We start from the raw sequence: 16,203 nt of genomic DNA, 5'->3' as shown, positions 1-16,203 counted from the left end.
GAGAGGGAGAAACAGGCTTCCCGCTGAACAGGGAGCCCGATGCGGGGCTCGATCCCAGGACGCTGGGGTCATGGCCTGAGCCAAAGGCAGACACTTAACGACTGAGCCACCCAAGTGCCCCAAATCATACTATATTTTTACTCTGCATTGCCATTATTGGTTTTTTATCTGTGTCTCTCTCCAAGAGGCATTATGGTGGAGAAAAATGAGCACATTTTAAACTATAATAATGATAATGATAGTAATACCGCTAATATAATGCTAAAAATATGCCAGACCCTGTCATAAGCGCTTGCTGTATGTTTATCCATGTAATCCTCAAAATGCTGTGAGGCGGGTAGCTATTGCTGAAGTTGAATCAACAGGACCTGGTGATAGATTGAATGTGGGGGCAGAGAAGAAGGCAGAATCTCAGCTGACTACCAGGTTTCTGACTGGAGCAAGGGGGCCAACGGTGGATGGAGGTGCCATCTATTGAGATGAGTACAGGCAGTACAAGAAGAAGAGGCGTTTTGGTCAAGGTAGTGGGAAGAAACTTTCAGTTTGGGGACTGCCATTCCTTGCCATTCTTTTGTAGTGAATCTTTCCAGAAGCTTCAGGAATAAGGCAAGTAATGAATGTTTCCTTCTAATTGACAGACATTTGGAAACACCGCCTCAGGAAAGCAGGCTAATCTTCCAACATTTCTTCACTAGCTTGCTGGAAGCAGGAGGGCTATGTTTTGGGGACCCTGGCCTCTTTGTCACCTTATGCTCTGGTATGCGGCTCCCAGAAGACAGCGAAGACACCAGGGCCTTGCGGCCTTCAGGCTCCTGTGGTGCTTGCGCCTCCTGGCCCTCACGACCATCCCGCAGCAGGTGTGGGCGCCCCCTTACAAGATAGGGGTAGTGGGCCCTTGGGCTTGTGATCCGTTGTTCTCAAAGGCTCTGCCTGAGGTTGCTGCTCAATTAGCCATTGAGCGGATCAACAGGGACCCATCGTTTGACCTGGGTTACTCTTTTGAGTATGTGATTCTCAATGAGGACTGCCAGACTGCCCGAGCCCTGTCCGGTTTCATTTCTCACCACCAGATGGCCTCAGGATTTATAGGCCCTGCCAATCCTGGCTACTGCGAGGCCGCCTCGCTCCTGGCAAACGGTTGGAACAAAGGGATTTTCTCTTGGGCTTGCGTGAATTACGAATTAGACAACCAAAACAGCCACCCGACCTTTTCTCGGACAATCCCTTCACCCATCCGGGTGCTGGTAACGGTCATGAAGTATTTCCAGTGGGCTCACGCCGGAGTCATTTCCTCCGCTGAAGACGTTTGGGTGCACACGGCCAACCGAGTCGCAAGTGCTCTTCAGAGCCGTGGTCTACCTGTAGGGGTCGTCCTGACCACAGGACAAGACAGCCACAGCATTCGGAAGGCTCTCCAGCAGATTCGCCAGGCGGACAGAATTCGCAGTGAGTGCTTTCTCCCCGCGGAGGTTTAAACGCGGCTTGGGGCGGCGCGGGGGTGCGGGCGGGGGTGGGGGGGCTAATATTACAATCTCCACAAGGTCTCCTACCCTCGCACCCTAGGAGAGCACATTACTCCCCAGGTTTTCAGGCGGCCACCCTCTTTCACTCACACTCAGGCTCCAAGACCGTCCAGCTTCAAGGGAGCCTCCTTGATGAACGAGATAAAGGTACAAAGAACTCGGTGGTTAAAATGCCCTTCGGTCCCAGTGCCTACTCTCAGCATCATGGCAGCCACCCCCCAACACACACACACGCCTTTAGGACCCCAATAGTTTCAGATCAGCCAGAGAGGGGTGCTCTTATGGCTCCAGTTTGGTCCATTCTTGTCACCTGCTTCATCACATTTCACTTGGAACCTGTCTTCTCTGGGCCCCCCAGTATACCCCCCCCCTCTTTCCCCCCCCCCCCCCCCCCCCCCCCCCGGCGCCCCGGGCCTCCCCAAACAGGGCTTATCTGTTTGCAGCACACAACTAGCTGATTCGGAGGGACCTAGCTGATAAATAAAAGCATATTAAAATGAGGAGACAGGGCGCCTGGGTGGCTCAGTCGTTAAGCGTCTGCCTTCGGCTCAGGTCATGATCCCAGGGTCCTGGGATCGAGTCCCGCATCGGGCTTCCCGCTCCTTGGGAGCCTGCTTCTCCCTCTGCCTCTCTCTGTCTCTCATGAATAAATAAATAAAATCTTAAAAAAAAAATAAAATGAGGAGACAGCCCAGTTTTTAACCTTTCCCCTTCCAAGAGAAGGTTGATGTTCAAAGGTGATTCTTGCAGAGACAATGGACAAAGCATGAAGCAAAGGGCTGACCCAGCAAAGCTACCATCACCAGAGTGAGCTGAGTAGATTTGGGGGAAGAGGAGCCCTTCCTGGTCCTCTTGAATCCGGTGTCTCTTACTTATTCTTATTGCCAAGCCCTTGTGGCACTTGGTTTCGATATTTTCTATTCCAGTTTTTTTTTTAATTAAGATTTTATTTATTTATTTGACAGAGAGAGACACAGCGAGAGAGGGAACACAAGCAGGGGGAGTGGGAGAGGGAGAAGCAGGCTTCCTGCGGAGCAGGGAGCCCGACGCGGGGCTCGATCCCAGGACCCTGGGATCATGACCTGAGCTGAAGGCAGACGCTTAACCATCTGAGCCACCCAGGCGCCCCTCTATTCCAGTTTTTTAAGGCTCGACTTTTTTCTGGAAAGTGGCAGTGATTTGTGGGAACACTGCTCATTTCCCCATTGCAGGCCACTCCCCCGCTTGAGAACGGACAGCTCAGAAACTACTTGTCAAATTGATTACTGCTAGGGTTAGTCCTGGTCCCAGTCATTTTCTTAACATAACAATGGGTTTGTTAGAGAATGGTCCGGGTTAGCCCGGCCTATACACAGAAGCCCATTTTAAGGTTCAAGCATCACCAATCTTGGACCTTAATTATGATCATTATGGGAAGATGAGGGCAAGAAGTTTTAGTTCCTGGAACTACAGTAGTCCGCTTCCAGCTCCGGCCTACGAGATCCTGTAATGTTAAGCAATCAGTGTGGCTCTGATTACTTCATAATAGAGCCTAATACTTTCAAAGCAGAGCACAGAATCATTTTGAAAGATATAAAACCATTTCCAGAGAGAAGTCGTGCCAGAAGCAGGCTCACAGATTTCGTATCGTAACTTTAGAATATGTTACAAATCTTCACGAAGCCCAGTGTCTCCTGCAAGCTTACATTCCAGAAGTGTTTCACATCCCGCCCATTCTAAATAGTATACTCTTTGAAATGACATTTTGGCCTCTACCATGAAATGTTAAATAAATCCAGGCTCTGAAACTCTCTGGGCTGTCAGACTGAGAGAAGTTAGGATTGAGTGCTCACCACCCACAAGTCCTTTGAGGCAGAGAGGTAGCAAATGTACATATCATTGCCTTCCTCTTGGAGATTCATTCCTTTAGGTCAATGGTTCTCACTCTGACTGCACGCTAGAATTACCTGGACATCTTTTCAAAATGACTGCTGCTAGAATGCCACCTCCAGAGATTCTGGTGGTCTGCAGTGGGGCCCCAGCAGAGGTATTTTCAATAGCCTCCCAGGTGCATGTAAAATGTAGCCAGGGTTAAGAACCACCGCTATAGGAGCGCCTGGGTGGCTCAGTCGGTTGGGCATCTGCCTTCTGCTCGGGTCATGATCTCAGGGTCCTGGGATCGAGCCCACATTAGGCTCTCCATTAGCCGTGAATCTGCTTCTCCCTCTCCTTCTGTGATCTCTCTTGCTTTCGCTCTCTCTCAAATGAATAAATAAAATCTTAAAAAAAAAAAAAAAAGGAACCACTGCTTTCAGTTAATGAAAATGCAAATAAATGTTCCTTACTTCGGGTTGCCAGTCATTTTGGTCTTAATATAACTTTGTTTAATCAGATTGCTTTCTTTGTAACAGTCTGCATCAGCCCATTAAAGGAATGGAAGTTTTAAGATGGGGTGGGGGAGAAGCCTAGGGAGGAAGGTCTGTGGTTATGGAGCAGAGGCCGACCCTGGGTAGGGAGGACAGCAAGGGGAAGTGAAGTAGGGACTCAGAAAGGGAGAGAAAAGGGAGCAAAGACAAAGCTCTGCACTGCAGGATTTTGCCTCTGGTTTCTGACAAAACACAGGCAGACTCAGATGGGGCATGCTGGGACCTCAGTGACAGGAGTCGGAATGTGGGTAGGGGTGGGGAGCAGGGACATTGAGCCATCAGCTGGGCTGTGGCCTGAGTATGACCTCTGACAGTGTGGCATATCCAAAGGTGTGCGGTGCTCACATTTGCTATAGCCAGTTGGTGGCATCGGAGGGCACGCCAAAGCCGTGGGTGGGGTGTGACGCTAGGAGTTGCGGAAGGGGTGTGAGTCAAAGTAAGATAGCCTTGTTGTCGGGTGAGAACAGTGTCCCCGCCAGTAGAAGCATGAGAAACAGGATCCGGAGTATGAACATAAATAGACTCTCAGGACTTGAACCAAGCGGCCTGGGGTATAGGGCCCAATTCCTGTCCCAGTAGAAAGTGGGAGATCTGGTGAGAAACTGAGCCAGAGGCCAGTGAATATGGACTGGGGCGACAGGGCAGTGAGGAAGGTTACAACACATGAAGCACAGCATATACCAGATCAAATCTCTGACTGATTTTTCTAGCCCCTCTTATCTGGTCGGGCCAAGACAGCTGAAGTATTCCTAGCTGTTACCTATCTTGATTGAAAGTCAAACAGAGAAAGACATGTATCATATGATCTCACTGATATGAGGAATTCTTAATCGCAGGAAACAAACTGAGTGTTGTTGGAGTGGGGGGTGGGGTGGGAGGGATGGGGTGACTGGGTGATCGACACTGGGGAGGGTATGTGCTCTGGTAAGCGCTGTGAATTGTGCAAGACTGTTGAATCTCAGATCTGTACCTCTGAAACAAATAATGCAATATATGTTAAGAAAAAAAAGAAGAAGAAGGTAGCGGGAGGGGAAGAATGAAGCGGGGGAAATCGGAGGGGTAGACGAACCATGAGAGACGATGGACTCTGAAAAACTAACAGGGTTCTAGAGGGGAGGGGGGTGGGAGGATGGGTTAGCCTGGTGGTGGGTATTGAGGAGGGCACATTCTGCATGGAGCACTGGGTGTTATGCACAAACAATGAATCATGGAACACTTCATCTAAAACTAATGATGTAATGTATGGGGATTAACATAAGAATAAAAAAAATTAAAAAAAAAAAAGAAAAGGCACTAAACTTTTTGTGTGAGCTCAGCTGAGCCTCTTCTCTATTCTGCTGGATATGAGGCTACTCCTTACACTGTGGGCCCCCACCTGAACCTTCAGAGAAGGACCTTTTGTGATGTACAAAATGCGGTGGAAACAGATCCTTTCCTTCGGAGAGGCCCAGCAATAATCTGGCAGTAATAAAAATAGTTAAAAGATGGTTTTAGTCTGATCTGCTGCTCACAATAACAGTGATCCCAGCCTCGTGTGGTGGTGGTATGGAGGAATGGTGGTGGGGAGGAAGGGGAGAGAAAGCGAGTCTACTACGGGCTGGTGTGTGGCTTCTCGTTTCTGTAAATTTAGGTTTCCAATTAAGAAGTATCGCTGGCACCTCAATGGAGTCAGAAGAACCGTCTTTCTCAGAAACAGGTCTAAATTGTGCTTACACAATACCGAGGCAGTACTGACATTTAATAGTAAAGATGATAATAGCAATAATAATGGCTGTGGGCTCTTTGGACTGGAAGCAGCAGGGGAGTTATTTCATGCTGCCATAGAGACAATGAAAGCAACCATAATACTACTTTACATGTGAACAGCTCTCTACAGTTTACAAGGTATTTGCATACGTTTAATCTCATTTAATCCTCAGGATTACCCAGAAGATAGGTATTTCCTTTCAAGTTTTACAACACCTGTGAGCCTCACCTCACTAGTAGGTAGGTGTAGGCCTTCTTAACAACAAACAATGGGGTAAGTGAAGTCCCAGAGAAGGGGAGATTCGGCCTCTCCCAGATGCTCAGCTCCTTTCCCTGAAGCTTCAGAAGCAATTACCAATAATATGTGTTTCTGACAGAGTCAAATAGGAAAGATCGTAATCAGAGACAAAAGGCCTCAATTCACAGTCGGGGCTGCTGTACATATTTATGGAGGTTGTACCTGGCACCGGGGGATCTAGCTGAGTGGGCAGGAGGGCCAAAACCCAGTTCATTCTCTACTTAAACCATGAGCCCTGGTGGACGTTTTGATCCCATGGTATAAAAGAGCATCAACTCACCGCGTGGAGCACCGGTGGGATTGCAATTCCCCAGAAGAGGTTTTTTGGTTTGGTTTGGTTTGGTTTGGTTTGGTTTGGTTTGGTTTTTGCTAATTCTCACAAAGGTTAACAGGAGGCCCCACTGAAAAGCTCTTTGGAGAACTTTTCAAATGGCTATTTCAAATTCTCCTCTCCTCTCATCACCTTTTTGCCTACGGATGCTTGGCTGACTGTGAAATCCTTTCCATTTGGGCTTACCGGGTTGTTGAACCGTTGGGAATGCCTTTAAATCCTTTCAAATTAGGAATGCTTCATTACAATATGATATTTAGTAAATAGAACACAGAATGGTCTTCTCTTGTTTGTCCAAAATTGAAGACCTTATTACTATGTTATTGCCAGGGATCTGGCTAGCCTCTTCCCACCTATTGAAAATTATTGTACATTAAAAAAAGACAAAGAAATAATAGCAACATTGGTAATAGCTAATATTTCCTGAGAGTTTATTGCGTGCTAGTCATTTTGCAAGGGCTTTGTACAGACCATCTCATTCAGTTCTTGCAACATCTCTATGTAATAAGGTTATTATTTAACACACTTTATGGATGAGATTTCAGAGGCCAAAAGAGGTTGAATAACTTGCCAAATGTCACACAACTAGTGAATGGGAAAGCCAGGCTATGTACTCAGGTTGGTCCAAAGCAGAGCCTCTCAAACCTTGGTGTTTACCAGAATCCCCTGGAGGGCTTGTTAAAACACAGATTTCGGGGTTCCCCCTCCGGAGTTTCTGGTTCGGGAAGGAAGCAAGCCTGGGGAAGGGCCCCAGAATTTGCATTTTTAAAAAAGATTTTATTTATTTGACAGAGAGAGAGAGAGATCACAAGTAGGCAGGCAGGCAGGCAGGCAGAGGGAGAGGGAGAAGCAGGCTTCCCGCTGAGCATGGAGCCCAATGTGGGGCTTGATCCCAGGACGCTGGGATCATGATCTGAGCCAAAGGCAGACGCTCAGCAGACTGAGCCACATAGGCATCCCCAGAATTTGCCTTTTTAACCAGTTCACAGTGGGGCCCGTGCTGCTGGTCCAGGGATCACTCTTGGAAAACCACTGGTCTAATGAAAGACTTATGCTCTGCTGCCTCCTGTCTACCTGAAGTATGTCCCCAAAGCATACTCACTTGAGATCGTGTGTGCCAGATAAGGTGTACAATTCGGCTCTTCCATTTTTCTTTCTTAATTGTTGGGTCCACTGATGAAATTCTTTGAAGTGCCCCAAGGTAGCCGGTGTTGGCCTTATTTTCCTACAGTAATAACAACAGTGATACTGATAATATTGTGGCTAAGAGCCTTCGTGTTGATAGGGCATTTGGTATGGAAAAGCGTAAGTAAATGTAAATGGTGAAAGACCACCTGCTCTCATGAATGGGTCCGATATCAGTAATGATAAAATTATTGAAGACCCAGCACAAGAGGAAGTCTCTAAAGAGGCATCCTGCATCTAAGCTTTCAACATTTAAGAGGCCTTATCTGTGTAGCAGCTGTAAAAAGTTGAAGAAAACATATGTTGCAAGGTGTGGAGAAATATTAAAAACTTATCTCAAGCTGGGCAGCGATGTGAAAGCAATAAATGCACTTGCAGTACCAGTTTTATTGGGTATGAGAAAACACGATCTGATGTAGGTGGTGGTCTCTGGACTTAAAGCCAAAAATGTGTGTGTCGGGGTGGGGGTACCCTTAGCTGATAGAAACAGTCACACAGTGCCCAGAGCCACGTTCTTACATTGTGCTTTGAAGCCAATCACACTAGGGGGCGGAGCTTGGAAACAGTCAGATTCCAGAGCCTCCCACTCTCTTCTTATGCATCCATTTTATAGACTGAATAGAAGAAAGCTGACAGGGAGAGGGTCTGGATGTACTTCTTTCACAGAAACGTATGGCCAGATGGCTGAACCCTGGGGGAATGTGAGACTTGGGGTAAATCACAGAGCATGTCCCCTCCCTTCCTCTGGCTTGTGTACCTTCCCCCCCCCTCAACATTTGTTAAAACAAAATAGGTTAAAATAAATGTCAGTGATAGGAGATGTCACAAAAGGGTTAAAATGAAGATAAAGAACAGTAGAATTTGGAGGGGGGTGTTTCTGTGGATTGGGAGCAATACTGTGGGCTCACAGTGTGAATACGACAAGGACTAAGGACTTGGGTGTGAGACTGAGCCCGTTTTCCTCCACTAAGGACTCTATAGCCAGTAATCTGTGAGAAATAAAGAAGTGAACTTTGCCTTCTGAGAAACACAGTTCCTCTATCTCAAGGAACTATCAGACAGAATATTTCAATATAAGAAGAAAAGTGGGAGTTGAGCGACTTAGTAATAGACTTTTCCTGGAGTTTCATGATGTTTCTTGCTGCTAGTGTTGAGGGTGAAAGAGAAGGTCCTGGACAGGCTGCCCTAGTGGGTACCGCAGTATGAAGACATAGCCGCTGGATGTCTTCGGTGGGGCTCAGGAAGCTTAGAGAAAGTGCCAGTATCATATTGTGGTGAGCTGGGATCTCAGCAGGATGTATCTCCTGATCCTTGTTTTGGCTATAGAGTGGCTGACTGTTAACAATCGGGATGGAAAGTTACAAATTAGTATTATTCAATGATCACCCATTGACCCAGGCCTTGTCTAGGATTTAAGGTTTCTGTCCACTAATCCTTTCCTGACAACAACTTACAGGTAAAATCCCATTTTAATGAATGTAATTTTGCGATAATAAAGCTATTTAGTAAAATCATCATGTAGAACAGATGCATCCACAAATCCCTGTTCACAAAGCACTCAATCTACTAAATTAAGATGCTGTTGTTTGAATTCAGTATTTATGCTTTCTACTTTAGTCATGTTCAATGGCAAGGTCTTGCCATACAAAAAATGGAGGAGACCGTGATCATACCCTCTCGAGGCTTCCATTTTCTCATCTGTAAAATAATGAGGGGAATGAAAGGAACTAGTAGGTCTCAAAGAGTCTTCCCAGTTATAAAAATTCTGACTCTTTGTCTAAGATATCCTTAGTATGGGCCAATGAAAGAAAAATTACAAGGAGAGATTAAGGTTGAGGGTAAGGTCTTGAGCATAATTAATGACACTAAGCATTAAGGACAAGTATGGTAGAATTTACCTGCCCAGTAAATATCACTTCAACTTGTTTTTCCATACTAACCATCAAAATATGACCATGCCTCTCATCTCAAGGAACCCACAAAAGATACCCAAGTGTACAACCTCTCTGAATTTTTCAGGCATTCGTTTAAACAATGTTCATTGGGTGCATAAGATGTACCAGGATACAGAGATAAAGAAGACACAGTCCTTGACCAGTCATTGGGGACAGGCTGATGCTGAGAAAGGGGTACAGTATGATAATGATTGTTTTTTTTTTCTTCAAGATTTTATTTATTTATTCGACAGAGAGAGAGAGAGACAGCTAGAGAGGGAACACAAGCAGGGGGAGTGGGAGAGGGAGAAGCAGGCTTCCCGCCGGGCAGGGAGCCCGATGCGGGGCTCGATCCCAGGACCCTGGGATCATGACCTGAGCCGAAGGCAGACGCTGAACGACTGAGCCACCCAGGCGCCCCTGATAATGATTGTTTAATAGCTGGTTCGTGGAAGGAAAATAGCCCTGATTTGTAACGTTTGCCAATTTTCATGGAGTGATTTCCATAATTACTCCCACCATGCCCAATTTCAAGCTATCAGTCTGACACTGACTAGCGCACAAAATCCCTGAAAATTTAACCACAGGCTCTTGTGAACCAGCACCAACCAGCTCCAGCATACTTCTGAAGGGGTGTGACCTTGGGAGAGGTGGCTCTCCTCAGCTGAGGGCAATTCCCAGAGAGGTGTTAGCTATCATCTCCTAACACCGCCCCACCCCCAGCAGCTAGGAGAATGAGAGCTTCAGTCGTGAAGGCTGCAGCTGGGAGGTACACCACGGCACCCACTGCACATAGTGTATGTTAAAGTATTTGCTGTGTTTCAACCAACACAAAGCACTTAATTCCATTTAGCGTTCCATCTAGCGAAGTAATTTTAATATTCCTTGAAATGTAGTAAATACAATTTTATCTCTGTTGGGTAATCTTGGTCAAGTCACCTAATCTCTGTTTTTGTTGAAGATGCCAATATTGACTTGCTTGCTAAGGATCCTGGTGGATGAACTGGCCAACTAACTGAAACACCTGACTTAACTCGTTTTTCCCCCTCAGTGGACCTGTTACTGGACTAATTTGACCAAACTGATTCACATTTAATGGTGTAACCAAGTTTAAGGACTTAGAGGTCTTTGGTTCTAGATTTCCCATCTAAATCCAGCTCTTTGCTTGTCAAACCTCTCTGGCACTCCATTTACCCATTATGCAATATGTAATTATGAACAAAGGAGGCTGAATTCCTTGTGTGGCTCATGAACTAGCTCCAAAGATATCCCAGAGTATTTGAAGGAAGATTTAAGGATCAGAATACATGTAAAACCTCTTAGGGCAATTATATTGAAGGAACTAATGGTCATTTGAAAACTCAAAGTTACACTGTATGTGTGTGTGCGTGCATGTGATTTAAATCATCTTCATAACTTGCTAGTTACACCTTAAAAAACTGGAAGGCATCAGCTCTAAGTCAAAGGGGAAAGTTTCTGGGGGTATTTAACCAGTGTAAAAAAATGACTTTGGAAACAGATGAAGAAATATGTAAACGCCAAAGACCAGTCATTGAACGTAGTTAAGCGTATTCAATCCCTGAGATGAAAGGTTCCGTGTAAGCACGTATAATTAATATTTACCAATAGCAATGGGACCTTTGCCTTTCTTCAAGGAGCTCAGAATACTTGCCAGGCATTATCTAATTAAACTACTCAATGTACCTGTGAAATGCCTTGGAATCTACATTTTAAAGATGTGGGCACTGAAGCACAAGTGGGCTTAAACTAAACTCATTTAGCATGCCAAGGGCGAAATTGGATAGAAGACTTTCAGTCTCATGATCTTGCTGCCATTCTTCAACCGTGGCCTCCTCTAATCCACTCTATTCTAGCATGGCCTTGCCAAACAACATAGTTTCGTAAGTCTAGGAAGAATTAAATAGACTGCAAAGTCATTCCAATTATAGGGAAGTTAGATTTTTAAAAGTTGAACATATCACCCATAATATTATTAGCGTTTAGAGGTCAGTGTGAGCTAGTGCCACTCATTGTCTACAATGGCCACGGTAAGGGTGGGAGCAGTTGTGCAAAATCTGTTGGAATGTTGTTTGCAGGAGCCGGGCCGTAAGTAGCGGTGGTGGCTCTGAGAATGTCCCCCATCCTCTCCCTCTAGCCTTCTTATTCTTCGGTACTAATAATAGCTACTCTTTTTTGAGCGCTATGTGCTAAGCCCATTATACGAATTGCTCCTTCAATCATCACTACCACCCCATGAAGTACATATTTATGATCTCCATTTTATAAACGAGGCAGAGAGAGGTAAAGCAATTTACCTAAGGGTATACAGCTAACAGTAATTAGTGATTTTAAGATATAAACCTGAATCTTCCAATCCCAAAGCCTGTTCATTATGCTACCTCCCATTTGCTAAATACGTTCTTGTTCCTGTCTAGCAGTAGGCTCTGCAGGCTATATACGTATCTGTGACATCCCTATGCCTAATCCAGAGTCCCTGAACATACCTCAGCCTTAGCTCAGGGTTTCAGCATCTTGATCATCTTAGAGGCATAAGATAAAAATCGTTTACCAGTTGGTTATAACACATTTATTTATTTCCCCCTCTGTGGTTTTTGGAATTCTATTTTTCTAACATATTACCGCCATAACCTCCCTGCTTTGTTGGTTTCAGTAATCATCATGTGTATGCATTCGGCCTTGATTGGGGGAGAAACTCAGACGCATCTCTTGGAATGGGCTCATGATCTGAAAATGGCTGATGGAACCTATGTCTTTGTTCCCTATGATGCCCTGCTCTACAGTTTACCTTATAAGCATACCCCCTACCAGGTCCTGAGGAACAACCCAAAACTCCGGGAAGCCTATGATGCTGTGTTGACCATTACAATGGAGTCCCAAGAAAAGACCTTCTATCAAGCCTATACTGAGGCAGCAGCTAGCCATGAAATTCCTGAGACGCTGGAGTCAGATCAAGTAAGTGCAGATTTACAAGTTATCATAAGCAGAGGCCCTCAAACATCAGGAAGGTCAATATTGTTCCTATGAAAAGCCTCTATTCTACAGGCAGCCCAATCAAGAGCAGGCAACCACCCACAAATTAAGAACACCTTTTGTTTGCAGAAAACATTTCTAAAACAAAGACACATCGTTGAAGCATTTTTTTATTGTCAAGCCACCCACAATGACAGCATGCAGCCATGAAGAATAAATAAAAATATATTTAACAATAGGGGAACAAAGCTTTTATATATATTAGTGCTGTTCAAGGGAGCTAGAGAAGTCTTATTTCTGACCCAAGTTCAGCTGGTTTGAATAGTTCTAAATCTATTCAAAATAAAAGAGAGCTGGTATATGAGACCATATTAACTTTATCATTGATAAAACTGGTATTAGAGAATGCGGCTTCTGTTTGTAGGCATTTGAGCTTCCCAGTACTGAATCTGAGGATTACCCAGACTTCTTCACCTAGTCAACAGCATTGCAGGACCACCATATTCTGGCACCACAAAGGCATGCCTTTTGTAAAATGTACAGCCCGGAGGAGCATAGTGGGTGTGGGCTTCCTATAGGTAGCTGGCTCCCAAGAGAAAGAAGTTAGGAGGGACTGGGCCACACATCTTTAGTTCTCCTTCCAAATTAACCAGTAAGGTAAGTCACTCCTCCTTTGTGGGAAGGAATGAGTAAGGGGACGAAGAGAGGTCAGGTGTGTTTTTGCTAGTAGAGCTATCTCGGTATGAAAGGAATCATTTGGAATGGGGAAGAATTCCTCCCTTCTAATATGCGAGACATGATATTTACATGCGTATAAATGAATATATGTATAAACATATTTCAGATTCAAATCACAAACACTTAAGGGCTGGAGAAAGGTAAAGGAGTAGGGAGGGGAAGAAAGCAGAGAAAGGAAGGACAAAAACAAAGAGGAAACATCCAAAAAAGACAAGGAATATGGGAAGAAGGTGGTGAGGCCGAAAATACCAGTTAGATTCGAAAAAATACAGAGGGGGTTTTTATAGGTTGGAGGCTAGATGTAGAAGAAGGCAGTCATTTTTAGAAGTATTTAGAATAACACGTAAGTAGGATTAAAAGTTCTAGCATTTGCTAGCATAGTGTATTAGTTATAATGCTTCTGGCTGTAAGTAATAGACTGTTCAACGCAAAATGGCCCAAGTGATTTTTCTTTTCAAAATTTGAAGGTATGGGTGCTCAAGGGGCAGTTAATTCATCAGCTCAATGATGTTATCAATGAACCAGGTTCGACTCATCGTTCCACTTTACAAGCCGTAGCATGCTGTCTTGCCATCGTGATTTGGTTGGTCTTATGGTCCCATGATGGCTGCCACAGTTCCAGACATCACATATTATAGGTGGAATGGTCTCCAGATAAAAATGGGGAATGACTTTCTCTTGTGCCTCTTTTTAAGAGTGAGGAAATCTTTCCCAGAAGCTCCTCAAGCAGACTTCTCTCCATACTTTCCTGATCACATTCATGTCTCATATGCATACCTAAATCAATACTTTAGAAAGAGGAACAAGACCATCATGATCAACCCTATGGCTGTTGGAAAAATGTGAACAGAATTGAAATTCTGTTAGCAGGGAAGAAGGCTGGCAGGTAGGCAGCTGATAATGTCTAACACTCAACGTTCTCCATGATATTCTCCTTTATATCCACCCTTTATTTCTTTATCCTGTGGACTGCTTCTGCCTCTGAACAAATGATTCAGATAAGACTTAGGTTTAGTTTAAGTATGGATAACAAAGATTTTGCTGATTCTTGTTCTAATAAAAAAGTGACTAGCAGAGATATTAACAGGGCAGATTTTGAACTTGATTGCTACTGAGATGTTTATAATAAATCTTTCTTTTAGGAGACACACACATGTTTAAAAACAAATGGTCAGTTTGGTCAAGAATTGCAAGAATCCCTCAAACTGCTAAGAATTGTTGCTCAAACCAGTTGTTTGGTATATTTATAGGCAAGCAGATGGTGAATTTTTGTACTTTTTAGCCAATGATATGGCACCACATCGATACAGACTAAGTCTTTTTACTTTAATCACGAAATTGAGGGAAGGAGAAAGATGTGTGTGTTTCTGTATTGTAAATCATACATACATATGAACAGATATTTTGATACAAAAAACTCAGATCTTCTACTCTTAATATTTGATCCAATCTCTTTGTGCTTGTGGAAAACATAAGGTAATTAAGGCAAGGAAAAAAAAAGACACCTTTATCTTGGTTGCTAGGCAGCCTGCACTCTGCTTTAGACAAGAAAATAGAGCTAAAACAAAGAATCTAGATCTTATAAAACAGCTTATTTGGATGCATTTCCACCCCCACTTTGCAGGTGCCTAAGGTATACCCTCATAACCAAAGATTGAGAGAAGGATGAGACAGTTATCTTCAGATTTCTGATAAACAAAACCCCCTTTTACCTAAAAATTAGTTTCCTAATTTTTGAAGGCAGCTGGTATAGCAGAAAGAGCATATGATAAAGAGTTAGCCACACTTGGGTTGAAATCCCAGGGTTCCACTCTTACTAGCTGTGTGTCCTTGGGCAAATTACTTACACTTTTTTTTTTAAAGATTTTATTTATTTATTTGAGGCAGAGAGAATGAGAGACAGAGAGCATGAGAGGGAGGAGGGTCAGAGGGAGAAGCAGACTCCCCGCCGAGCAGGGAGCCCGATGCAGGACTCGATCCAGGGACTCCAGGATCATGACCTGAGCCGAAGGCAGTCGCTTAACCAACTGAGCCACCCAGGCGCCCTACTTACACTTTCTTGAGTCTCAGTTTTTCCATCTGTAAAATGGGTTAGTGATCTACATCTTCTGGGATTATTGCAAAGATTTAAACAAATCACACGTGTAAGGTAACTAGCAGAATGTTTGGCTCACAGCTACCTTCCTTTCCACTTTTTCTTCCAGAGGGCCAGAATGACCTCATACTTACCATCTAAGTTACAATCTGATTTCAGCCCCCTAGTCTTGAAGTTTTCTGATTCCTGGCAAAAAAATCTCTCAATAGTTTCAGCTTTCAAGATTATTTTGCTTTCAGAATTCCAAATGGTATTTTCTTAGATCAAATGATGTAGTGCATTGTTTGCTTGTCCCTGGGCTCCTGTTGTTTTGCCCTGTTCAGTCAAGAGATCAACAATTATTTGCTGAGCACCTGCCATGTGCCATGCATTATGTTGAACTCCAGATAGAATGGTAAACAAGACAAGATTTTTGTCAGTGGTTTGTTGGAGCCGGTTTACAAAAGCTGATGGTGTGTACCTTTTCCCAGTTCTGTGTTTAGTGACATTGTGTTGGTAGCTAGAAACCAGCCATCGGGAGTATTTACACCACAGAAATTGGTAAATGATACAAGTAAGAGTTATTTTCCTTCTCATAGAGTTGAACACTTACTAGCACATCTCTTGTTCCTGATCTTATAGGGTGTAAATTCCAGTGAGAGAGATAGTAAATGAATAAACAAATGTATGAAAAACATGGCCATATTTCTCTCTTGCCCAATAACTTCCAGTGGAATTGAAATTTCTATAGATAGCAGTGGTTTGCAATCTCTTTTAATTTATGCCCTTACTTCTTTAAAAAGTAAAACCAAAGACTGTCAAAGTAATATGTGCACATAGTTTTAAAGGTTAAGAAATGCTAAAAAGTTTGTGTCAACAACAAAGCAGTTCCTAGGCCTCCCCCCCCCCCTTTTATCAGAAGCAACCACTTTCTTGTCTTTTAGCTCTTTATTCTGGTATTTACCTCTGGGTTTGTAA

General features: G+C 44.0%; 1 protein-coding gene across 1 annotated transcript in view; it reads left to right on the top strand.

Annotated features, from left to right (window-relative positions):
- The first annotated feature begins 716 nt into the window (after positions 1–716).
- GUCY2F (guanylate cyclase 2F, retinal) overlaps positions 717–16,203 on the top strand; it is an 87,273-nt gene continuing 71,786 nt past the window's right edge. The window contains exons 1-2 of the mRNA XM_035005986.1: positions 717–1,446; positions 12,094–12,395. Coding sequence (XP_034861877.1) covers positions 717–1,446; positions 12,094–12,395 — 1,032 coding nt within the window. The remainder of the gene's footprint in view (positions 1,447–12,093; positions 12,396–16,203) is intronic.

The sequence above is a fragment of the Mirounga leonina genome, unplaced genomic scaffold (assembly GCF_011800145.1).
Source record: "Mirounga leonina isolate KUSES-001 unplaced genomic scaffold, KU_Mleo_1.0 Mir_101664, whole genome shotgun sequence".
Classification (NCBI taxonomy): domain Eukaryota; kingdom Metazoa; phylum Chordata; class Mammalia; order Carnivora; family Phocidae; genus Mirounga; species Mirounga leonina.
Note: the sequence above shows the minus strand (reverse complement) of the source record. Positions and strands in the feature narration are given on the sequence as shown.